This window comes from Calidris pugnax, unplaced genomic scaffold (assembly GCF_001431845.1).
Source record: "Calidris pugnax isolate Ruff unplaced genomic scaffold, ASM143184v1 scaffold273, whole genome shotgun sequence".
NCBI lineage: Eukaryota > Metazoa > Chordata > Aves > Charadriiformes > Scolopacidae > Calidris > Calidris pugnax.
In genome coordinates this window covers 8,974,825-9,001,441 of record NW_015094508.1, presented here as the reverse complement: position 1 = coordinate 9,001,441, position 26,617 = coordinate 8,974,825, and the positions used below count along the sequence as shown (strand labels likewise).

General features: G+C 39.1%; 1 protein-coding gene across 2 annotated transcripts; it reads right to left on the bottom strand.

The window, feature by feature from the left end:
* Positions 1–3,256: 3,256 nt before the first annotated feature.
* On the bottom strand, positions 3,257–26,354 carry DEPDC1B (DEP domain containing 1B). Of its 2 annotated transcripts, XM_014964811.1 has the most exons (12): positions 26,255–26,354; positions 25,343–25,608; positions 21,978–22,034; positions 18,591–18,726; positions 16,146–16,273; positions 12,236–12,366; positions 11,116–11,163; positions 10,523–10,663; positions 7,578–7,744; positions 5,959–6,135; positions 5,097–5,282; positions 3,257–4,773 (listed from the first exon to the last, which is right to left on the bottom strand). In XM_014964811.1, exons 1-12 carry the CDS (start codon positions 26,300–26,302, stop codon positions 4,612–4,614), a joined length of 1,647 nt encoding a protein of 548 aa, XP_014820297.1. In that variant the 5' UTR covers positions 26,303–26,354; the 3' UTR covers positions 3,257–4,611. The 2 variants fall into 2 exon arrangements, with proteins under 2 accessions (XP_014820297.1, XP_014820298.1); XM_014964812.1 differs by lacking the exon at positions 21,978–22,034.
* Positions 26,355–26,617: the final 263 nt, after the last annotated feature.

Genomic DNA, 26,617 nt, shown 5'->3' with positions numbered 1-26,617 from the left:
AAAATCTCCAGAGAAGGGGAGTCCACAACCTCCCTGGGCAGCCTGTTCCAGGGCTCGACCCTTATTAGCATCAAAGAAACCCTTGCTGACCATTCTAGCATTAGCTAGTCATTCTAGTAACATAGGAATCGTGTTTTAGGTTGTAAACAAATCATTTGTGCTTCTGAACAGGTGGAGGGGTCAAAGGTTGATTTCCCTCCACTGCCCCTCTTTCATTTTTTATAGGCATCAAAAAGGAAAAAAAAATGCTCTTTTATGGAAAGGTAAGAACACTTTTTATTCTCTTACACTCTTGGAAAAAAGTGACAAAATACTTGCTGATTCTTCCCACTTCCCTCCTCACTTGTTCTTGCCCTGCCCCGGTCATTAATGTAGTACAGACACACTAGTTCAAGATGTCATGGAGAACCTGAAGTGTGTAACATTCAAACAACTGTTCCATGTGTTCCTTCTTGATGTTGTTTCACTGAATTACACAACCAACTCTGGAAATACAATACTCTTATCTAAACAAACCAGTAATTAACTACTTTAGTATACCAATGAGGCTAACATTTGAGACAATTTGTAACAATTTTACAAAACAATAAACATTCCTATTACATAAAGAGAAATGACTCTGAGATATTTAAGCACTCCACAGTAATATCACACCAACTCTAATTTGCATGAATATATTTTATAAAACAAAATTCTAAAGACTTTATTATAAGAACTTTGTCTCTACTTTTCTTTGAGCATATGTTTTGAAAACTGTCACAAGGCTGACCTCTGCTGGGTCATAAATTACCAAGCAGCTAGACTGATACACAAAACATTAAATGATTATCAAAAAGAAAAGGAAGGAATTTTTCTACAGGATCCCAAACGTTTTGCATAGATTTCAGCACCGAAAGGACATATTATTCTTCAGACAATCTCTTGCAAGTGAATATACTGCAAGTCATTATAACAAACAAGAAACTAACAATCTCACTTACTCATTTTCTCACAAGTATTTGAATACAAAATTAGCTACAGGGCTCAGAACTACTGCTTTTTATGAGATAAAATTTAAAAGCTAGCACTGCATATTGTCTTTGAAATCACATAGCAAATCTTAATCATGCACAGGGCCAGATCCTCACGTGAATATGCACTCAAGCTGAATAAGGAGCAAAAGAAAAATTTGCAAACATGTAAATGTATTATATTGTGCCTTTTATTCACCTTTGGAGTTTGTGTAGAAGCATGAAGGTCAGTCCATCCTCTCTTCAGCAGGAAAGCTCAGGATTCATTGCCAGAAGCTTCTCCCTTAGTCACCGTTAAAGTTTCAGAAAGCCTTGCAGTAATTTCAAACCACAATTGTAGAGAAAGTGTAAAAAATTCATATGAAGAATTAGCCATGGACAGCCTTAAATCAGTGCTAAGAGATATTTTAGACTGCTTTGGATGTTCAAGAGCTGTCTTTCCTAGGTATGAAGACGATTAGTTCAGCACCACGTAATCCCAGGTTAAAAAATGGACTGAGACATAAGTTTTATAGTAAATGTTTAGATCATTAAGCAGCAACGATTCTATTACTATAACTCATACCAGCCACAACATAACATTTCCATGCGTCTTATTGTCAATCCCAGGCAAAACAACCGCAGCACACCAGAGACATACCTCACCTTTCCTGACCAGAGTGCTGGGCAGAGCAGATCTGACTTTTGTTATCCCCAGAAGCAGCTGTGCCCTGACAACTCAAAAGCTGACCCCTCTTTGCCTATATTCACTGGGTTTTTGGCTGAAGAACAAAAGTAACAAATACTGTTCTCTTTAGTTGCCTCAAAAATCAAGAGAGGAATGACAAGTCTACTGTTTCACATCTGAATATCAAGTCCCTGAGTGAAGCTAATGACTATGAACAGATACATAACTCACATGCGAAAATCCATAGCATGCAAAGACTAAGGAGCCCTGAGATTTTGCCCAGTCTTCCACACATCACAAATTATTATGCTTCTCCTCTGCTTACTCTGCCCTGAGCTCAAAGACTTGAGTTTCATTAAGTACCCACCAGGGAGATCTTACTCTGAAGACCCCAGGAAAAGTTAAAATTCAACACATTCCCATCATTCAGTACCCTCAACATTAAAAAGCCATATCCAGCTCCACCTTCCATTCACTATTACTCCTTTCTCCATTCAAGTCTTTGCTGCTTACCAGTACAAGTACTTCTTCATGGGAATGTACTCCACAAGATAATCAAGTGACCTCCTGTTCTTGTTTCTCATATATAGGAAAGACTGGAGTAATGCAAACTCTCAGTTAAGGTAATAATTCCAAATACTCACCTTGCATCATCTACAGTTTTACAAAAGCTGCAAAACCCTGCAATGTTTCAGTGTCAGTCAGTCAGCACTGAGTGTAGAGGTCACACGAGATGAGTCAGCTGATTTTATGTAACAACCTCCAATATAGACCTTCAAGAACCACATTAGCCCTTTGCCTCAGCATAATGTTGGGAAACCTTGTTCACCACGGGAGAAATCTTTTGCAGAGTTCTAGTTTTCCAGAACACAATCTTTCCTCCTCTTTTTTTAATTTTTTACATAACCTACATATCTTGTTCTCAGACATATAATTTCAACCTGCACTGTTCCATATTAACGCCTCTACTATTACTGAATGTTCTGAAAATATTAATGAGATTAACTAATGATGCTAACAGTGATTTTTGTATTTATTTTCACATCCTCAAGGAAAACACTGTCTGATAGGAAAATCTAGTACCAAATTCCCGCAGAAACCCATAAAGAGTATCTCTATCATGACTCCTTTATGTCTACATTCAGGAAGTTCTTAATCACTTAAACACAGATATTATCCAGGAATAATTTCATCTTAATACTTTTACTACTAAATGAAACGCCATAAAAAGCCTATTGTATCCACAATTTTCAACTATATCTGTGGCTACATCAGTACTTCCAATGAATCCATAAAAAACTAATAAGAGCTAGTCTAGTGTCAGTTTTCCTAAGTCTGCTATATAGATATCTCACATTCATCAAAAAATTTTCAGCAGTCAAAAACTGACACACATTATAAAATAAACTTGCAATCCCGATTCCTAACAAAGCCAATTTTGCCATGCAAGACAGTATCCTCACTATAAAGAATTAAAACAATGCATTGACTAAGCTTTAGCTCTATTATTGTGCTTAGGTTTTCCTACTAAAATTCACCCTTGAAGACCTAGTACAAAAGGTAGCAAGCGGCCTCAGACTACTTTTAATATTAATTTTAATACTGTCTTATTATTTGAAAAGTGTATCATTTTGTATCAATTTTGCTTAAGAAAAATATTATTGATACAAAGTCTAAGTATAATTGATAAGTGAAAACAGATAACAGATACTATTCAAAATCACATTGCCCAACAAATACTCCAATCTATTATACCAACATCCTGTTGATGTACATCTTAAAGCTTATTGGCTGGTTAGGAGGTTAGCAAAGTGAAAATACTGTCAATGTTGCATTACAGGGTAGTCACCATGTTGCTTACTAAAATGTCAGACAAATCTGTTGAGATGTCAGCTGCCTTCTCTCCTGCATAGACTACCCTGACATTCAATAAGGTATGAAATGCTGCTCTTAAAATCGCTAATGGATGACATGAAATCACCACGCTGAGTAAACATCGGAAAATGGTAATGCTTTAATAGCTCAAAGGTGCTGTCAGAATCAAGTATGTTATATGCCCAGTCAAGTTATAGGTATAGTAGATTTCGTAATGCAAAACAAATTAAATTATTAAAGGCACATATGCTTCAATGTCACTTGAATATTTGAATTTCATTTCCAGAGGAAATACAAGGTTTCAGATTTTTCTAATAAACTATGTTCTAGTGTCAAGCATCCAATTTTATATGACAATACTTAGTAAGAGTATATGGGAAAAGGCTTAAAAGACTGGGTTGCTTAAAAGAATTGGTCAGCACTACAGAAGTTAATGGAATTTCGAAAGGACTTGACTCAAGCTGTAATGCATTCTATGCATCAGAAAATTAAGAAAGAATTTTTTAGTTTTCCAAAATAAATCTTACATACCGAGAGCACTAAAGTGTGCAACAGAAAAACAAAATCCAGTGCTTCGTACTTATTCAAGCATTTACAGCAAATTAATTCCTCAAGCTATATGTGAAAAACAGCCCAGTTTACACAAGAGACTCATTTTCAAGTGAAAAAGAGAGCTGTTCTAGTTACAACAATACATTACACACAAATACATTTAGACCTTGAAATGATGGTCAAATCAAGCTACAGCAAGTGTACAGTATCCCCAATGTAGATTAATCCCCTTGAGTTTGTTTTTTTGGTGTGTTTTTTTGTTGTTGGGTTTTTTTGTTTGTTTTTTTTTTAATAACTGACCTTTACAAAAAATAATTATTTACAAAAATACTGACAATGGCTCACATTTCTATGACCTCAATGTTTTCCTTTTCTTTTGACCTTTTCTACCATTTCAGCAGTATCTCCAGTAGTTTTTTTGAGTAACTACATGCTGCTCAGGCTCCTCTTGCATAAGATCCGTTGACGATACGCTCTGACTCAGTTCACTGATATTCTTCAAACCATTTACATCCTAAAGCTTCTGGTTCTGTGAAATGGTTGAAAAGGCTTTTTTAAGGCCCACATCAGTACAGGTGGCTTCTGTTTGTTTTTTTCCGGAAATAGTACCGCTTCAGTTTCAGGGGTAGGAAATCGTACTTTATACACTTCAGGGTAAGATTTCTGAAACTAGAAAAATACATTAATTTAAATTAAGAATTCGCTCAAACTTTTAATATAAAAGAATATTAAAGTGCAACCTCTGCCTCTGGCAGCAGAAAAATTATTATTTCTCTAATGGACTTTCTATACCTCTGTATAGAATATTAGGTGATATTTTCTAATATGCCTTGATTCATCACAGTACCCCTATTCTAGATGATTAAAAAGTTCAAAATCCCCAAGAGTATCTACTATTTTAAACATCAGTATTTCTCTAGAAGACTACATGTCTAAGACTTCATAAAGCTGCTTAAGTTAAAATTGAAGACTGTGAAGGAATTTTTATTTACTTGCTTGAGCTTCTTCTTTTTATCTTTCACAGATATTTCTTTATTTGTTGCAATTTCTTCCAATAAAGCTGCCAGTGGCTCTTGAGAGCCAGTTGCCCTTTGGTATTCAAATTCATCTGTACTGATTTGGTGACAAAATGATGGAGGAGGAAAAGTTGCATCAGTATCAGCTCCAGCATATTTTATCTGAAGAAAGAGTAAAAAAAGACCAGCTATATTTTCTGCAATAAATTTGCAAAACCTGGCTAAATCAAATTGACCACCTGAAGTCATTAAGTAGAGAGGACTTAAAGATCGAATAAAGACCCTAAATTGTACCTCCTATCCCCTGGACTAATTGAGCGTATTCTAGTAAGTCAAGAAACATGACACAAAGGGAGTCTGTTAAACTCTTGGAATAAGTTAAAAGTTACTTTTTTCAGTAGAAATTAAAGAACGAAGAACTAAAAAGCATCTTTGAAGAAAACAAAATATGGCATCAGGAAAAAGAAAAAGAGTTATGAAAAAGCTGAGCAAGTAAGGGCGGCTCTGAAAGAAAATCAGAACATTAATGGAAACGCTTTTTAACCACCCACAATTTTCCTCACTACTATAAACATAATTTGCCATTCCATGGAGAAGATAGTGCTGACTAACAGGAAAAACATATTTTAGAGTTCTTATCTCAAAACCATTCAAGATTTGCTTAATTTCCTTTTAATACATAGTTATGGCTGAATATCAGCAGCCAAAAGTAATTAGTTCTTCATAAGCTAGCAGAGACAGAATAAAGTCTTTAAGAACTGTCAGACTTTGGAGAAGAAAGGATAAATTTGACCTAGAAGCACAGAGACATTAGACGCTTTTTTCACTAGTTACCTACTTGGACTCTCTGGAGATGTACAACATGTTCCTCTATAGAAGATTTTAAGTTGGAAGGAGCACTTAAGATCTCTTGATGGTTGTCCATGAGAAAAGATACTAGTTTAGCAGCAAGCAGTTCGTCCAAGTCCATTTCATCCTTCGAGCAGAGAATACAACGGGAGAATGCCTGAACCATCTAAGAAAAAAAATTATTATTGTACATTTTTCTCTTTGAGGGTGAGGCGTGAGGAATCAGACTGTATTTAAAAAAATGATCTTTTCAAGAAAAGATTTTAAACAGCACAATACTTACCATACTTACAACACTATAATGTAATAATAATAATTTTTTTTAAAAGGTATTATATACAGTGACAGTATCTGAGTGGACTGAGGATGGCTCTTGCCTCACATACATAATCTGACTTTAGACTTAAAATGGCTGAATTCCATTTTATTCTCAAGACTTAATCAGATAGTGACTTCACATAGCTTTTCCAGTCAATCAGGGCACAAATATTTCAGAGATATTAAAAATAACACAGGAATCTAATAGAAGTTAAGCACCAGAGGGAAAACTTAATACAATTGCTTTGAAATCATCAAACCAAATTTTGGGTCCAGCTGACTTCATGTAGTTTCATATTCAAGCATTATTAGAGGAGTTTTTTGTCTGTGGACCAGTCACTTCCAACTTTAAAAAAACAGAAGGCAATCAAGGTTTTCTGTAAGGTACTATACACCACACTGCTGAATTAGAACTTAGTGCAAAATATTTGGACTGTAAAGGATTCACTTCTAAAAATAACATTTAGTTTACAACATAATTATTTTAATCAAAGACTATTTACAGTTAATTAAATTATAACCTCAGCAGTCAAAATTTTAATCAAATGCTATTCATAGTTAATTAAAAACTTAATTGCTATGGAACAAATTTAGATTTCTGTATGCAGAGTGGCCCTGCAGCTAAGCCTTCTGTTTCCCTTCTTGCAGAAGACTTGAAAATTAACCAAATAAATACACGTCCTTAGCCAGTTGGAATTGCTGAGTTACACCTAATAACTTTGCAATAACATGCTGTTGCAAATATCATTGATGACTTTACAAGTAGTCCTACAGCAAGAGTATCAGCAAAAACTAGGGCTTTATAAAAATCTAATTAAAATTACTGAGAGGTTTCTGTAGTTAAATGATAACAACAACAAAAAAAATAGTACTGAATCAAAATGATAGGATTTTTTTTTAAATGGCTCAAAACAGGTAAATTGAAACATCCAACTACATATTTCTAACTAACCGGAACTGGCAGTTTATTTCTCTCACACTGTCTACAGTGATAAAGAACACCAGAAGCCTCATCTACTGCATTTTATTTCTTTTTCTACTCAATAGTGAAATCAGTGGTGATTTAACTATGAAAGATATGGAAACCTCCAAATTCTGAGCAAATTCTTTATTTGCTCACAGCTTAACAAGAAATCCCAATTCATTCGGAGTAGCTTTCCACATAAGTAGTATAGAAAAACTGTTCTTCAAACAAGCAAACTATACTTTGTATACACTCTCCAGCAAGAACCTTTTATCTGTGCTACTCCAAAAGCACAGTCTAGACCTGTTGCCTTATATTATACGTACCAAGGTTCTGGTCCTCACTGATTCAGAAAGAGGTGGCAAATCCTTGTTAAAGCTAATTCTTGCCATCATCCTCACCAATAGCTGTAGTCTTTTCCGATTTTCTGGTGGCAGCAGGAGACAAGATATCTGAAGAGCTTCTACGGCCTTGCTGTGTTTTTGCAGCAGACCTGGTTTATACGAGACCATGAGATTGGGCAACATTTCTCAATTATACATTTCCATAACATTTAACACAACATTTCTAAATGTGTCTCCCCAGATTCCTTTCCTACTCATTCAAAACTGCATTAGAACTCCACTCCCCAAAGAGACTAGGAAGATATGCCTAGAGCCAGACTACTAGAATTAGGCATCTTTAAGTATTTACAAGATTTCCTTTGGATGCTTTGGGACATATTAATAACCACAACCAACAACTCTAGATATTAGTAGACATGAAAAACTATGTTTTGGTTCATCCTTTGCTCTTTTATAACTCTCAGCTCTAAACACAACTGAGACATAGGCACAGATGTAGCAACCACATAAAAAAGTTGTCTGGGGCAACAGTCAGAGAATCTAAACAAAACATGTGCCCATGCATCAGAGACAGCTGTGACAAGCCTGATCTGTCCCTCACACCTCTAGAAGTTAAATCTATGACTAATTCTACTTACAAACTAAGAATGCGAGCAAACACATACAAAACACAGAATGCGAGCATGGCAGAGCTACATGAAGACTGGACAGGCACAGTAGAATCTGACAGTAGTTTAGATACCTATAAAGAGGTCTCATGATCAAATTGTTATCCTCTTTTGGGTTTCTATGGATCAGTGAAGAAAGCATGTACTACACATTTGCCTAAATAGCACTATTACCAGAACAAAACAGAAATCAGGAGCAAAATGTCTGTACAGCTGAAGTCTGACAGTAATTTCTCTTAAAAAAGGAACAAGGAAGGTGACAAAAGACACACTTTTTTTTCTATGGTATTATACATGTTGGAAGCGATATCTGGAGATTTATCTAGACCTCTCCCCCTGGTCAAAGCAGGGTCATCTACAGTAAAATGCCCAGAACTATGTTCAGCCAGGTTTTGAATATCTCCAAAGAGGGGGATTCCACAGCCTCTCTGGACAGCCTCTTCCACTGTTCACCTGACCACTTTCCAAATAAAAAAAGCTGGTTTCCTGCATATAAATGAAGTTTCCTGTATTTCTGTTCGTGCTTATTGCCTCTTGTCTTGCTATTGGATATCACTGATAGGAGTCAGGCTCCCTTTTCTTCACTCCTCCCACATGCCAGTCAATTCCACACTCTGTAATAAGTGGAACCTGTTTGTTATTTAAAAAAAAAAATTAAAATAGCAGAAGTGTAAGTAGTGCAGCCAAAACAGAGAGTATTCCAAGAAAAGAGTGGTAACTGAAGCCAAACGCAGCTTTTTAGCCATTCAAACACCTCTTATGTGTCTGGAAGAAGTTGATTCGGCACAATTTCTAGAGAAACGTGACATTTTCTGGGTGGTACTGCTTTGGCAGGGGAGTTGGACTAGATGATCTCTATGGTTCCTTCCAACTCTAAAAATTTAATGAAATTCAGTGAAAATTCAGTGAAATTTTCGAACATATACTTCCAGTAGTTTAAAGTAAATTGTGTAAATGTGAAGATGGAACATAAATTAAGCAGGTTGCCCAGAAAAGTTGTGGATGCCCCATTCCTGGAAGTGTTCAAGGCCAGGCTGGATGGGACTTTGAGCAACCTGCTCTAGTGGGATGTCCCTGCCCATGGCAGGAGGGTTGGAACTCGATGATGTTTAGGTCCCTTCCAATGCAAACCATTCTATGATGCTATGCTCCTATTTTTTTTGGTTTAAATCTATTTTCATTAGTAAGGAAGGATTCCATAATAACCTCATTTGTTTGGAAAGAGACCACAAAATTATTTTTTCACTTTTTGAAACAGTGCATGATTTCCTTCCGTTTCTACATAAACATTGGCATGAATTCTTTCTTCTCATTATGGGTGAAATACTACAAAATAAAACTCTTAAAACCTGAAAGATATGAAATACAATGGAAAAGCAAACAGAAAGACAGTATGAAAGGAGAGGAAGAATTTTTAAAGATACTATCGAGAATATTGTTGTCTGAGAATAAGAAGTTTGAAAAGGAGCTATATTCAGTTTGAAGCAAGATTGTCAACAAAATATAAAAAACCCACTAAATTCCAGAAATAAAAGTGTTATTCTTATTTCCTTCTTCATCTCAACAGTTTATTAAAAACAATGCTGCTTCCACTTATAGAAGCTCAGAAAAGTGACATGCTACAAAGCATACTTACTTTTCAAGTCAGTTCTTTTCTGAAACGTAACCATAAAATGTAATCAAATATTTTCACATTTACTGTCTTTCAAAAGGCCATCTATAGCTACAGGATAGGTGAATTTGATACAGTGTGAATCCTTCAAAAGTCATAGTTAATAACTAAACTATTGGTTTTTTTAAAGCACTAGATGATGGTCAATGTCTATTCTAAGTGTAAGCAATGAAGGATTTCAATTTCCTTCAGATGTAATATTGCCACAGTTAAAAACAGACCTTACAGCCCTAATCCTTTTTAATCTAGACTTCAGTCAAGTAATATCTAAAAAGCTTATGTGACTTTTTACGATTTATTTGTAAAATAATAAAAAAATCTCTTAAAAAACATCTGTTAAATGTGGCAGTGCTAAGCAAAAAGCAGAGACCTTTCAAAATTATGAAGACAAGCTATGAGATCAAAAAGACACAAGAACAAAACCACCTTGTGATGTGGAATAAATTTAAATATTAAACTGTTCTCCAAGTAAAATGGACAGGGCAGGTCCTAAAGAAATGAGTTGTGATACTACTTGGGTATGGTAAATTAATTTCAGGAAGTTAATTAAAAAAAAAAATTTCTTCATCACATCCCAAGCTACTTACCTAACACACTAACAAAAATATCAAAAAAATGAAATGTGAGAAGTGGTTCTTTCATCTGGCCAAAGTAGTCCACTATAGTTTTGAAGACATCTCTTTCAAATCCTGAGTACGTAGGCTGTTTCAAATCTGAGCAGCTAGGCCCTACAAAGAAGGAAAAAGGAAATAAATAAAATTAAAAAAACAGGAGAGAGAAAAATAATTTGCAGTCACCAACCAGATCACTATTTTCTACTCCAGCCAATAAAAATGCAATACCAAATAGAAAAAAAAAAAAACAAACAAACCACAAAACTTAGACTCATTCTTCAAAATATAAGTGAAATTGTATTGATCTATTTCCAATAGGTCTAGTGAAAACACATAGTAGAGGAAAAAAATTAATTGAATAGTTAAATCTTCATATTTCATTGAAATAAGGTGCACTGGCAGGAGAATATATGTTGGCTGATGTTTTCCAACTTTGTTCAAGGCAGAAAAAAATATTGACTACAAACATAAGCAGAATTTGATAAAGCTGTAAAGGCCCAGTTAGTTCACTTGATTTTTACAGGGTGGGTTGGTTAGGTTTTTTCCCCCCTCCTGAATTTACTTACAATTTGCTAGACATTTCATTGCTGATAATATCCAGTGAGGTAGTTCCTCTGCACAGGAGAAAAACAGACAGAAATTAAAAGGAGAAAAAAAATGAGAGAAATGTTAAACTATAAAATAAAAAGCCAAGCTAATAATTCTTTAAGAATTTTCTGCTATACAGTACACTGACTAATTGCAAAGGCAGGCTGTATCTTAATGTAGGATCTAGCCTGAATTACATCTATGCTTTAGTACCTCCAGTACTCAATATCAATCAGTTCATGTCCACTGCTCTTACAACTCAACCAGCAAAATGGATCATACGGCAAATCCTTAACCTGCCTTGCAAAAATCAGCCAAACTAGTTCAAGCTACACCTTCACTAGTGCATTACAGTGAAGTGGTTACTTTGCACTGAAGACGTTCAAAAGCACTTATACATTCAGCTCTATCATTTCTGCAAGGAGGAAGTTAGTATCTTCAGGTGCTCTAATTGCCTTTAAAATGAACATGTGTATTCTCTGGGGGAGGTTTAATTCACAAACCAAGCCAGGTTCCAACCTCATATCTCACTTCTCTACAAATCTTGTAGAAAACACGATGTAGAAAAAGTGATATATCAGAGAAGCAAAAATACTTTATTTTCTTCCTGATGTGCAAAGCAGTTTTAAACTTGCACTAGTTTCAAAACAGACTGATTGAAAACTAAAAACTGAGAAATTTTAAGCATCTCTCAGTGTACATTTTGATTCTTTCCCAATTTGTAATACACATTTCCCTCACATAAACACTGCAGTTCAGGCATTTAAGTGCTGGGCTGACTAAGCCAGCTTGAAGTGAGTAATATTACTGTTTTTATAAATGAAGAGTTGCTGTTCTTTTGCCTTCATCTTTCATCCCTTCTAAACCATGAATATGTTTAAAAGAGTAAATATGGAATACACGGTGATTCTTACTGTCATGATATCCTCTGATGGATGTCAGAGGACAGCAGTGACATACTTTGTAAAAACCCTAGCACAAATGTGGTCATGAAAGTGTAAAGGTGCTACATGTTAGTATAGATTAGAACAAGTACTTTTTTATATACTAGTAAATTACAATATAAAAAAGTTAAACACAAACTCCTAAAATACTCACTTGATTTGTCTTCTAAAGTGACAATGCCTTGCTTATTGACATTGTACACATTTTGGACTATATGCTTTGAATTCACAAGTTTTGTGTCTAATACTTCATCCAGAGAATCCAAACCCAAGACCTTTTGTAATCTGTAAAAATACATAAACACATTGTTCATACATCATCTAATCTGAAAAAGGCAAACATGTAGCGTTAGGATAGATATGATTCTGTAAAAGAGACCTCTCCGTTTCACAGAATATCACAAGTTGGAAGGCACCCATAAGGATCTTGGAGTCCGACTCCGCAGTCCTCACAGGACTACCCAAAACTAAACTATATGAGTAAGAAGTTCACTCCTTGAACTGTACAGGCTTGGTGCTTCTCTGGGAAGCCTGTTCCAGTGACCAATGACCCTTTCGGTGAAGAATCTTTTCCTAATGCCCAATATGAACTTCCACTGATACAGCTTCATTCCATTTCCTTGTGTCCTATTGCTGATAACCAGAGAGACATCAGCACCTCCCCCTCCACTGCCCCACCTTGAGGCAGTTGTAGGCTGCAATGAGGCCACCCCTCAGTCTTCTCTTCTCCAAGCTGAAAAAACCAAGTGACCACAGCCACTCAAGAGTCTTCGATGCACATCCAGCTGGAACAGCAAGTCTCCATCAAGCTCAGGGTCAGCTGGGAGATAATCATCCCCTCAGTCTTCCAACACAGGGCTCCAGGGGTTCTGGGACCCATCATGGGTGTTGAAAACAAAGGCAAAGGAGGCATTAAATGTCTTTGCTTTGTCTATGTCCCTATTTGTGAGGTAACTGGCTTCATCAAGCCAAGGACCAATGTTATCTCTGATTCCCTTTTTGCTGTTAACATATTTTAAAAAGCTGACCAGCTTGAGTTCTAGCTGAGCTTTGGCTGCACAAATTTTCTCTCTATAGTGGGGAACAGTCTGTACTCCACCTGTGTTGCCTGCCCTTGCTTCCAATGTCTGAACACTTCTCTTTTCCACCTACGTTCTAGAAGATATCTGCTCAGCCAAGCTGCCCTTACACCCCGCTTACTTGACTTGAGACACTTTGGAATTTCCTGCTCCTGTGCTCTTAAGAAATAGCTCTTAAAAAGTGACCAGCAGTCATGGACTCCAATACCTTCAAAATCAGGTTCCCAAGGGACCTTAATAACTAGCTTCTTCAGCAGCCTGAAGTCTGCTTTCCCCATAACCAGGGTCACTGTTTTGCACCGTTTTTGTGGTCACTGTGACCAAGACAGCCACCAATCACCACTTCAGCCATGAGTACCCCTCTGTTTACAAGCAAAACTTCTAGCAGGCCACTTTTCCTTGTCAGCTCCTGCACCAAGAAGTAATCTTCAACATGCATCAGAATTTACTGGACCTGTTTGTGCCCAGTGTATGATAGTCCCACTTGACAGCTCGGAAGTTAAAATCACCTATAAGGACAAGAACTGTTGATCTAGAGCATCCCTTAATTCCTTGTAAAATAATTAAACGGCAACATCATTCTGGCTAGGTGAATCAATAGTAGACTCTCACAACAATATTGACTTTATTTGCTTTCCGCTTCATCCTTACCCAGAAGTTCTCAACCAGCTGTAAGTGCCATAAAATCCGACCCTTTCCCGACGTACAGTGCAATCCACCCCCCACCTCACCTGCCTGCCTATCCCTCCTGAAAAGCCTGAAACCTATAACGGTCCATCATGGCATCCCAATCACAGGACTCTTCCCACTAGCTTTTGCTTATGCCACTGTTGTATTTCTGGGACTGGGACAAAACTTCTAGCTCCTCTTCTTTATTCCTCATGCTGGACACATTAGTATAAAGACATTTCAAATGTGCTCCAGTGTACTCAGCACATTGTGGAACAGACTGAAAGACCATGCTAGCACATCATCCCTCAAACACTGGCATGCTTTCCCCAGGCCTAACACGAGCAAGCCTGGTTTTATCTCTTTCTCCCTTCAAATCTAATTTAAAGCTCTTTCAATGAGCCCTGCTAACTCCTACAAAAAGATCCTTTTCCCCCAACTGTCACCAGCAGGTCTGGTGTCTTGTGGACCAACCCATGATCAAAACCCCCGCAATTCTGCCAGTGACACCCATCTTGGAGCCAGGTATCGATCTGCTGGGTCTTTCTGTTTCTTCCCTCATCATTTTCCACAACTGGAAGGATATGGGAGAACACCATTTGTGCTTTCAATCCCTTAACCAGCCATCCCAAAGCCCTGAAGTGTCTCTTGATTGTCCTTGGACTTCTTATCACAAATTCATCACTGCCTACATGAAAAAAAAATCAGGTAGGAAGTTTCCTGTTCACATCTTTAACCCAGGCCTTAGGGAGGCAGCAGATTTAGTGGGTCTAATCTGCATATTGGGCTTCCTGTTGCCCTCAGAAGAGAATCTCCTATGACAATGACCTGTCTTTTTTCTTTATAGAAATGGTTTTGATGCAGGGCATAGGCTGACAAAGTTGTTGATACCTCCAACCTTAACGAACAATCATCCTCGTCATTGTTTGGTTCTACTTGCAGAGCATTGTACGTACTATGCAAGGGCACCAAGGAAAATGGGGTGGCCATGCAGGAGACGTACCTACTGTGCCAGGCAGGAACTTGTTATTGTTGCCCTCTATGCCTTATGTTGCTGCATTCAGCCAGCTGGAGACAAGGTAGGGAATCTTCCCTAGCATTTGTCCTGTCTGCCTGACATGCCTGTCCCAGGAAAGGCAGGGTGAAGTTCTAGTAATGTCTCTCTCAAAATCCCTGATACTCCTCAACCTACTCACCTCCTCCCAGAGCTCTGTGACTAAGCAGAGGACCTCCTCTACCTGGGCATACCTCCCACTGCTGCTGTCTGGTACTGCCAGGGCATACCCTGCAGCCTGACACCTGGGTGGCAGCGTGTTCCCACCAGAGCTCTGGCTGGGAAGCTGCATCAGCTGCAGTACAGAGTTTAGAGAAGACATGGCTTTCTGCCAGGTGGTTACTATTGCTCCCTGGTTCAGCTGGCAGAGCTTCAGCACCCTTCCTGTACACCCTTCTGCACAAACTGCCATGCCATGACCCATTTGCTGTGTTCCTGGTTGACAGCACTCCATAGGAGCTTCCTTTATATATGACAATGAGAGCCTGGCTGCAGTTGCTTCTGGCGTCATCCAGGTCTTCTCAGACACCATCGCACAAAATATGGGTTTCCATCAGAAGTCTCAACTTCCCAGACCTTTCTCCAGTTGAGGAATATCCCCTGCGCACTGTGCTAGAGTTCTCCGCTGAGGATCCTGCCAACACCACAGCTGCTTGCTTCAGCATCGAGTTTATTACATGGAAATAATATGCTAGGTTTACATGAAAGTAATCACTAGTAAGGCCTCAACTGTGCTGTGTAAAAAGAGCTAATATATATTATTTATTTTTTTCTCCTGCATGAATAGTCTAAAGCCATGCCTGTAAGTTTGCATAGGATATTCCTGTTGGAAATAGTAAAGAATGTCCAAATCTCAAAGCCTTTTGCACTCAATTAGCTACTCCATTTCATACCTCATACAAAGAATTGGACTTGTCATTGAAAGGTTTCATAGTACAGAAGTGCTTCTATCTCAGAGTAAAAAGAAAAAAGAGAACAACTAAGGAAAAATGATTAAACAAGACAAAGCCTACACAACAAAAGGACTTTTATAACACAACAGGAAAAAGTCAAAAGGTATCAAGCACAGTAAAGTTTCTTTGCAAACTTCATTTGCTGAATTCGTTAGCCAAACAACAACTGGTATAGTTAGTCTAACCACTATGGCTTTGATCGCAGTGATGAAAGGTGGGTGAGTGAAATTATAAGCATTACCAGAGAGGACTGGCAAGACCATTACCTACTACACAGTTTAATAGCAAACAACTCACAAGCATACTCACCGTGACAAAGTCATGGATTTCCATATCTCTTCTATGTTTGTTTGTGTTAGCTCTCTGCGGAACACGAGTTTGCATGCTGGTACTTCCCCTATAGCTATACTGTGTCGCTTGTACCACATCTCAGAGTTCTGAAATCAGAAAAAGCTCTCCTCATTAACTGCAGACTTTTCAAGTATCGAACAGTATACTACATTTCTAGTACGGCATGCTCCCTATTACAAGTATTTTAAATATCCCTAAATTCCAGTAAAGTCTCCAGGATGCAAAAGACTATTTAGCTTTCACAGACATGCAGCATCTCTTCCGAGTTATGTAAATTGTCCTAAGCTGAAAAATTATGTGTGTCAGAACAGCCATTAAAGTTCATGAGTCAGTGGCCTCTAGTCCTGTGTTCAGATCCTCTCTATAATTAAAATCAGTTCAACTCACTTGTTTTCAACTACCACTTTAAGATTAAACACCTGCTTATGGAAAAGTTGTCAGGGAATTATTAGAAGAGATATCAAAGACTGATACTCATCCTTGTTCAGCATATACTGATCATAACTAAACATTAAGTATAATAGCAGGTTCTATATATGAAGAAAGTAAAAGGAAATAGCTACAGCTGAAGACACCCATTATAATAATTAATCTAGTCCACCATTATAACAGAATAAAGTAAAGCAGTGAACGTAAGAGACTACTTTTACTCAAAGTTCACATCCAAGCTTGATGCTTGAAGACCATCAATATGTCGATGCGTGAACATACAACACAATTCTTGTCAGCAGCATACTTTTCAAGGCAAAACTCCTAAGCATTCCCAGTTCTTTGATTTACATTGCAGAGCAGTCCTGGAGCACATTAATAGTATTCTTGTGACCACAACCAAACCATAAAATGCACTCCAGGAATGCACTTAATTACTCCAAGCACTAATTGTCTGTCATTTCATGACACAAGAGTATAGCTAGTTTAAAATAAATAGCACCCAATGAAATATAGTATCTGATATTCCAAATAATTATTTCACTACACAGACTGAAAACCACCAGTCCACACTCAGCCAACAAGTGCTTCGATTGATGCTGGAGCAATTTAAGGTGCCACTACTTTCAGCTACCTGTCTACTTCACCATTTCAGTGGAAGCCACATCTTTCTATAAAAGAGCCAATAGAAAGAAGCTTATTCCTTTGCCTCAGTTAATTCAATTTATGGTCCAGTGTGTGAACCAAAACTGCCAATGAAAGAGATTTTGAGCTATGTCAGACTGTATACTGTTGCATCTGAGTGAGATGTATGTAGGTAGACCTTTGCTAACTCTTATCAGGCCAGGATGCCTGGATGGAAATTTAGACCAGACAGTTGGAGGCAATGACATGTTAAAACTGCAGCAGATACTTTTCAGTAACTAAAATACTCTATTATCTTTACTTGTCTTTGGCACTATCTTTTCTTTCTTCCCTCTTAATCTTCTCACTATAATTGAAGTTTTAAGGACCATGCTTTTTCCTCTTCAGAGGCCTGCTACACGTGAAAGAGGCACTCAAACTGCACATAAGTAATTAGATTACAAATATGGAATAACCGTTTGTTCAGGACCAGCAAATGTCTAGCAAAATGGTAGGAGCTACTTTTTCAAAGATATTATTAATCATCATTAAATCTAAGGCTAGTTTCCCTGCACTGACGAGCATCAATAAAAAGGCCAAAATTATTGAAGAAGTCCCAAGAGTTCACAAAATACAAGAACACTCACATACAAGATATACTGGAGGAAGGGCTTAGAATACACACAACTCCAGAAGCCTAGGTTTTTAAGGTGTACAGGTAGCAAGGTATGCAATTTTGGTTTACTAATAAAAGCAACATTTTTTCCAACTTTATAAAGGCTGAATCAAGTAAGTATGATGCAGGACAATTCTCCAAGCTCACAAATGGCAACAATGAAACTAGGACCAGAACACATTCTTTATGAAAAAAGAAATTGAATCCCTAACATCTTCAGAGCAGTTGGGCAGGGAGTAATGCTGCTATCTTCAGAGCAGTTGGGCAGGGAGTAATGCAGGGAGTAATATATATATTCTGCTGCAGGGAGTGTCTGAATATGAGTTCCAGTGTAAGTGACAGTAACTACTTTGTCTTGTATAGTAAACGCCCTATTAGATTTGATCAAACTGGAATGCAAGCATACTGGCAAATACAGCCATGCTGACCTTAGGATTCTCAGGACATCATCATCTGTAGCAGAGAGAACACGTAAAGCCAACATCCCCAGCAACTCATTAAGAATAACATTACTTGACATGTCTAAAATAAAAGTATTTAATAAAAGTATTTAATAAAAATAAAGAGCATCTAATTTATAACCAAGTATTTTGTCCCACAACAAAGAGATCATTAGTTCAGCTTTGCTTTCCAAATATGCTCATGTCTGGTGAAATAAAAACTGAATATCTTACCATTGCGATTGATTTCACTGGGATGTGTTCTTGAGAACTACCAGTCTTCGGTTCATTCCAGTCTGGAAATTTAATTACTTCCTTTCCACATGAAGGTTTTTTTGGATATGGCTTCAGCGGTGAGGAAGGAGGAAATCTACAATAAGAGAATATTTTTAGTGCCTCTGAACTCCACCCTATTCCATATTTATCAATGCAAAACTGTAGCAGACCTTCACATGCTAAAATAAGAAAAATGCCTTGGATGTTCACAGTGCAAGTAAGTTGCCTGAAGACCGGTGTTGAGTGACTTGTAAAACAGCCTGACGTGTCTTGTTTGGCCTCCATCTGCTGCTTCGGGTCCTTTGTACCTCCCTTGACATAGCTGAGCCTGGGGTGAATGTCTGATATCCCAGTGCATCTCAAAGAGGAGAAGCTGCCTATGCATAGACAAGTGGCTCAGGTCTTCACTAGAAGACACTGATGCTTCTGAAAAAGCTATGGGTATGTCAAGTGCACTAGCATGCATCTCCTAAAGCAAGCAAAGCCACATAATAAGTCACATGACTAACCTTGGCTTTCATTAATGTACATGCAAGTGTCCACATGAAGTTTTGTCATTACCGTGTTCTTCTGTGTTTACATGTTTTCTATGCGAAGACCATATCCTGCTGCTCTTTTCCAGAGTCTTTTTCCAGCTGATTGTACAGGAAACTCATTCACTTTTTAACGCATTTCAAGAAGTGCCCTGAATAAATTAGTAGAAATAAACCCTAAGCTAGCCTGTGCAGAATCATCACAGAATCATAGAATGGTCCAGGCCGGAAGGGACCTCCAAAGGTCATCTAATCATCTAGTCCGACCTCCCCACAGTCAGCAGGGACACCCCCAACTAGACCAGGTTGCCCAGGGCCTCATCGAGCCTCACCTTGAATATCTCCAGGGATGGGGCCTCAACCACATCCCTGGGCAACCTGTTCCAGTGCTCCACCACCCTCACAGTAAAAAGCTTTCTCCCAATCTCCAATCTAAATCTGCTCTTCTCCAGCTTAAAGCCATTGCCCCTCGTCCTGTCACTACAGACCTTTCTAAACAGGCTCTCCCCAGCCTTCCTGTAGGTCCCCCTCTCAGGTACTGGAAGGCTGCTATTAGGTCTCCCCGGAGCCTCCTCTTCTCCAGGCTGAACAACCCCAGCTCCCTCAGCCTGTCCTTGTAGCAGAGGTGCTCCAAGCCCCTGATCATCCTCGTGGCCCTCCTCTGGACCCTCTCCATAAGGTCCATGTCTTTCCTATACTGAGGGCTCCAGACCTGCACACAATACTCCAGGTGAGGTCTCACCAGAGCGGAGTAAAACGGAAGAATCACCTTTCTGGACCTGCTAGCAGCAAACTGTCCTGGATCACATTCAGCTCAGTCACATCTCTACATCTCCAGCTTGAGCAGAATTAAATTACTGCCAAACCCAGGTCAGAGCATCTACTAAGGAATGAATGGCAGCACTTCAGAAAGGCAACTAAGTTCGATAGCAAGATATCATCTGATTGGTCCAGATCAGACCTTGTTTACTCCTAGGTTTTAGATGCTGAGATTGAGCCTCACTCAATTTTTAATCAGAACATAAAAGACAGTTATGTCTCTGTGACCATGCAAGGCGAGCTTGTACACCACTCAGTAGCATGCATTTATATCCTACCAGAAAGATTCTCATGCTAAAGAGATCCTCAAGTTTTCTCTAAAATTTCACCCCACCCTCTTAAGGCAGTTCCAACACTTAGTTAGTTTTTAAATTAGTTTTGTATTGCAATTTTGTTAGTCCAGTAGTGTTATACTGCATGAGTTAAACACATTATGCACACTGAGCCCATTTGGCATATTCCACAATGCTCTTCAGATATCCGCAACACAGGGAGATACCACTTCCTTCAGACAAACACTGAGAGAAGTAATAAGCACCGTTCACTAATCCTGCAAGACTTACTCTTCCTTTTAAAAGTAAGCCAGATTACACTGCAGATGTTCAGCTGTTGAGTGTTCTCAACTGTTTTTCAACTATTTGTTATTTCTTGGAGTTTAATGTTAAAACATCTGCAGCCTTTTTTTCTTTGTTTTTTATAGTAATCTCAACAGTTCCCTGTTTCCCGCTCTACTTCTTCACAGTTTTTATCTTTATGTCATTTGCTGCCCTGATTCTCAATCAACCAGTAAATGAATAAGTTCTTACAAGCAGAAAAAGGAGGTGCGTTCCCCTTTTTCAGGTAGTGTTACAGCAAGATCCAGATAGAGCCAAGTGTTTGGATGAACAACTAAAAGCCTCTGATTTTATGATGAACAGAATGATGTTACCTGAAGCTAGCAACTGAAGACCATTCCAAGGTTAACATGTCAAGATTAGTATGGTTTACAGCCAGCAGCGCAAGTTTTAGGAGTTTATACAAAGAGGAAATAGAGATATCTGTTTGTGTCCAGAGCAATGGATAGAGAACAGGATCAACTAACAATGGCATCAATGGTATAACAAGTACCACAGCTGAATTCCCAGAAGTTTACTAGCAATGCAAGAGCATTTACCTTTTTGCTTTTAATACAATTGCTTAGATTCCAAAAAATAAAGCCTGACAATTTCCAAAACTCTAACTTCTCATTTATTATTGTAGACTACACTGAGCCAGTAAGTCAGGACACACAGGCAGAGAGTATTTGCTATTTTGAGAAGCCACACTAGTTCTCACCTTCACATTTAATACTTGCCCAACACTCTCAGGGAAATCAACATTTGGTAACATCTCTTTCACATAATCTGTGAAATGAACAAGAGCAAACAACTACACTTACATGCAAAGGTAATGAATGACACAACTGTGCACCACAGTAAATTAGTACAGGAATTTATAGAGACAGAAGGTTTATAGAGACATATCAAGGTTTCCAGAGTAAGCACTGTCAGTGGAATGTGTGACTTATATTGATACTCATATCAAAATGGTGAGGAATATATTTACAACGTAAAGTTAGGTAAGTCCACCAGAGGGTGCTGACAGGACATTAAACACATGAATAGAGGCAGGGTGAAAAACAGACGTTTAGCTCCATAGACAGGAGAAAAGCATGCTTTTATACTTAAAAGCTAAATAACAAAATCATGAGCAGCGTACATAGCCTACTCATGCATCAAACCCTGTGGGAAAAAGCTCAGTCCAACTCAAGATGCATGAAAGGCATGCAGTTTTAGTAAAAACAAAAAAAAAAACCAAACCACAAACCCCACCGTTTAATTAGTAACTTAGTTATCTTTTGATAGCAGGAGGTGGAGAAAGAGCATTATTAAGATAGCTATAGCAAAAGATACTATTGTCCAATAGTAAATCATTAGGCAGAGCACAGTAAATGAAAAGCACAGAAATATTTCACCCAACCAACTTCCACAGCCTGCAGCTTCTCACAGCCTGCAGCTCAGGAAAGTCATGACTGAAAATATAAAGGAGAAAAGAGCATAATAATTTTAATGTGTCACAATGCCAATGCAATACAAACAAATAAAACCCCCACAACTACACAAACACAACAAACCCAAACCCAAGAATATATAGCGTAATACCAGCAGCTACCAAAACCTATATTTAATCTTTTGACAAAGAATCAATGCCCAGAAAGAAAGGAGACAAATTACTTAACACTTACGGCACCAGTTAAAAAAAAATGTGCAGGTAGTGCTGTTCTAAGAACAGACGGAACAGAATTGGGCTAGGAACATACCAAACCATCAACACACCTACCACCATGTGCTGTACCAGCACATAATGTCTTTTCTAACTCTGTTTTAACAAGTAAAAAGCCCACTACAAACCACTCCTTTACATTTAACCACCTCCAGGCAGAAGTCAAGACCCAAGACAGTCTCCAGCTCTTCTTGTCTTCCATGCCTGTTTTCCAACCTGAACTAGTTGATGACTAGATAAGCTATCCCAGTATCTTGCCCTTCTACAGCAACCGAAAGCAGATGGCCAGAGAAGAATATAAGTACAAGACAAGCATACATGATATTTTCTCATAACATTTTCCAGCTTTCAATCGTTTTCAGGTCATAGACTGCAGAACCACATATTATTTTTGTATACTTAGCAACAGACTTTCTTGGGTGAGCTTCTGAAAATATCTTTGGATACAAGTCCTTTGATACACTGGATTCCCTGAATTTGATTCCGAAATTCTAAAATTTAATATTTTCCTTGATTAATTGGTACATGGAATTTCCCTCTACAGAGCTAAGTTTGGAAAGAACATTCATTCTTTATTCCCTGCAAATTATTTAAAATTTCTTCTATTAACATCAATTGAAATTGATTTGAATATTTAACTTGTTTGGCTGGGAAGCTGCAGTCTTCAGTTCTCTTTAATATCTTTATCAATTATCGGGATGAGGGGATAGAGTGCACCCTCAGTAAGTTTACAGATGACATCAAGTTGTGCAGGAGTGCGAATCTGCTTGAGGGTATAAAGGCTCTACAGAGGGATCTGGACAGGCTGGATCGATGGGCCGAGGCCAATGGGATGAAATTCAACAAGGCCAAGTGCTGGGTCCTGCCCTTGGGTCACAACAACTCCAGGCAGCGCTACAGGCTGGGGGCAGAGTGGCTGGAGAGCTGCCTGGCAGAAAAGGACTTGGAGGTGTTGGTCGACTGTCGGCTGAACACGAGTCAGCAGTGTGCCCAGGTGGCCAAGAAGGCCAACAGCATCCTGGTCTGTAAAAGGAACAGTGCAGTGAGTAGGACTAGGGAAGTGATCATCTCCCTGTACTCAGCACTGGTGAGGCCCCACCTCAAGTCCTGTATTCAGTTTGGGGCCCCTTACCACAAAAAAGACATTGAGGTGCTGGAGCTGGTCCAGAAGAGGGCAACGAAGCTGGTGAGGGGGTGGAGAACAAGTCTTACAAGGAGCAGCTGAGATTACTGGATTTGTTTAAGCCTGGAGAAAAGGATGCTGAGGGAAGACCTTATTACTCTCTACAACTACCTGAAAGGAGGTTGTAGTGAGGTGGGGGCTGGTCTTTTCTCCCAAGTAAAAAGGGATAGGACAAGAAGAAATGGCCTCAGGTTGCTCCAGGGGAGGTTCAGGTTGGATATTAGGAAAAATGTCTTCACAGAAAGGGTTGTCAAGCATTGGAGATGGCTGCCCAGGAAAATGGTGGAATCATCGTCATGGAGGTATTTAAAAGACAGGTAGACATGGTGACTAGTGACATGGTTTACTGATTATTTTTTTTTGTCAGTATTGGGATGATGGCTGGACTCAATGATCTGAAAGGTCCCTTCCAACCTACACAATTCTGTTCTACTCTTAAGCATTCAGTGTTATTTCCTTCAGAAAGTATACTAGAAACCAGCTAACACTTGTACTGAAAGATGTCATGCAGTATCATAAAGAACAAGTGGAATCAGTGCTAATTTGTTACTGGAATTAAATACAAATCTGATCCAATCTGACTGTAAATCAACTGAACTGCACCACACCAAGTTTAACATAAACAACAGTTCTTCTATAAGAAAGTTTCTTGACCCGAAATTGCTTATGATACAGTAAAATAATTACATCATATGTACATCTTAAAGTATTCCAAGTTAATAAATAAAATTAGGAGATTAATGAACAACTGCTCTTACAGCATAAGCATACAGACTAGGCAGCAATAAAGCCTAGGCACGCTCTACAAACAATCTAGCTAAGATCATAGACCAAAATGAAAAATTGATTTCATCCGCATCAAGTGGAATTTCAGTACTACATAGTTTTTCCAAAGAGAATACTAAGACATCATTACAAAAAAATTAACACATAAAATTCAAGTATGCAATAATATATACATAATAAATAGAAACATAGCATTATTGTTGATTTATTTTTCCTTCTGCTCTGCATGAAGATAAATCCCATTTCCTCAAAAGAGGATTCACCATGTTGTAAGTTACAGATCCATACTTAAAGGCAATGATCATTTTTACACTACTTTTTAACTGAAGAGGACACAAGATGGTACAAATTCAGAACCCACAACTTCTGGGCACCCAAACTTTAACTGAGGTCACAAGAGGTCAAGAACCCACCCCAGTAATGCAAAGCTTTCACTACAAAGAACATTCTTTTTCTCTGTTAACAAGCCACCAGTTGAGAGGCTAAACAGAGAGATAAGTAAACAAACATCCTTGAGGATGAGCAAATACAACTTTCTCATTTAAGACAATTTCAATCTATAACCCAAGGAGCACAGAAAAAGACTATATATATCATGACTTATATTTAAATTCAGAAGGCCTTTTTCTTCTCTCAGGAGAAGAAACAACATCCAAAAATAGTTGAGAGCTTGTTAGAGAGTTTGGGGAGGGGGAGGACAGCTGGAGTTGGATGCTCAGTGACATCCTCACTTCCATCAACATCTTCATACGCACTCTCCCAACACTGACAAACCTGATGTCTACCAACAGCAAACAGAACTCACTACCTTGTAAAAGCTACAAAAGCTTTTGATAGTATTTGTAGAATGTTAAAATGCCCTTCAAAAATATTTTTTTAAAAAGCAAGAAAGCTAAAAATAAACCAAACCAAACATTAAATCATGACAGTTACCTACCACTAAAATAGTAATCTTTAAAAAGAAAGAGAAGGGAAGACACCTTAACATCTTTTCAAAGGCATTTTACAATAACAGTTGCAAGATCAAAACACAAGAGTTATTCTGTTTCCAAAACCTCACATTTTTCAGTCATCGTATATAGGTTTACCTATATAAATGGCCATCATCTTGAAAATCCTCTTTGCCCCATCTTCCTTTAATATCTTCAATAACGTGATTTTTTAGGAATTTTCTAAGCAGCTTAACCGTTTGATTGCGAGTCACTTCTGGGCCAAAGTTTTGATTAGAGCCAAGCAATTCATGTAAACAGTCCACTGCCTCCGAGGCTTTAAAGCAACGCTCGTAGCTTTTGAAGCGACATCGATGCTTTCGTAAAGGCATCCCAGCACGAAAAAGTTCTATTATCTCATTCCACTGGGGAAGAAGAACAAAGCAAACCGTTATGGAAGCCCTTCTCCTAGAAGCATTTTAGTTGTACAAAATGAGATCAGAATGCAATGAGATCTGAATGCAGAAATAGGTACTTTTTTGATCATTTGCATTTACAAGCACACTAAAACATAAAACTATGAGAAGTTTGAGATCAGTTGAGATCTGAGAACAAACACCGGATTTAGGAAGCTGAAAGAGCTCGTGCCCCATATTACCTATGGCTCTACACATACAGTTTTAACCTCGCGTTGGCTTTTAACTTGACAAAGACTGGATTAAAGCTCTGCTCTGCCGCCGACCCAGTCCCACATGGGTCCAGCTGCCTCACACAGACTCAGTTGCGGGGAGCACCCACACCCGGACAGCCGTTGGGGAACACCCCACCAGGTCCTCACGGGGGACTGGCTGCCCGGAACCGGCCCAGGGCCCTCCCGAGCTGGCGGCACTCGGGTCTCAGGCCGCAGAGGCCCGGTCAGCGGGGCAGGCCCAGGCGGCCAGACTGCCTCAAGGCAGCCGGCCAGTACCCAGGAGACTGGAGTCGCGGGTACGGCGGCCCCACCCGGATGAGGTAAAGTTACACAAGGAGCAAAGGCGGAGATGGGGACACAGGGCTCAGGGGGGAACTCACCAGCCGGGTGGCGCGGTAGGGCCCGGGGCCGACGAGACCTGGCTCCATGGACGCAGCCAGGCCCGGCCTCGCCGTCTCCACGGAAACCGACAGCAGCGCGCGCCGCCCGTTTGAATCTGGGCCCGAGAGGCGCCGCCTTCTTCTATTGGTTGGCGGCGTGGGCTCGTGACGGCGCCGCAGCGCCCTTGATTGGCGGTGGAGGGTAGGTGGGGTGGGGGGGAGACGGACACGCGGACCCGTGGCCCCGCCCCCGCGGAGGGCCGCCCCCATCTTGCCGCCGCCCGCCAGGCCCCGGCCCGGCCCGGCGGTGGGGAGCGAAGCTGCCGGGGACCCCTGGGCTCTACCCCCGAGGACATCCAGGCT

Bases quoted from the DNA above. Each gene is read 5' to 3' on its own strand.
- DEPDC1B (XM_014964811.1), bottom strand. From the start codon at position 26,302: ATGGAGCCAGGTCTCGTCGGCCCCGGGCCCTACCGCGCCACCCGGCTG. The intron at 10,664-11,115 runs GTAAGTAAATTC...CCTTCTTTGTAG, and splicing joins AATGAAATGTCTAGCAAATT to GGCCTAGCTGCTCAGATTTG. The intron at 6,136-7,577 runs GTACGTATAATA...TTTTTTTCTTAG, and splicing joins CAGTGAGGACCAGAACCTTG to ATGGTTCAGGCATTCTCCCG.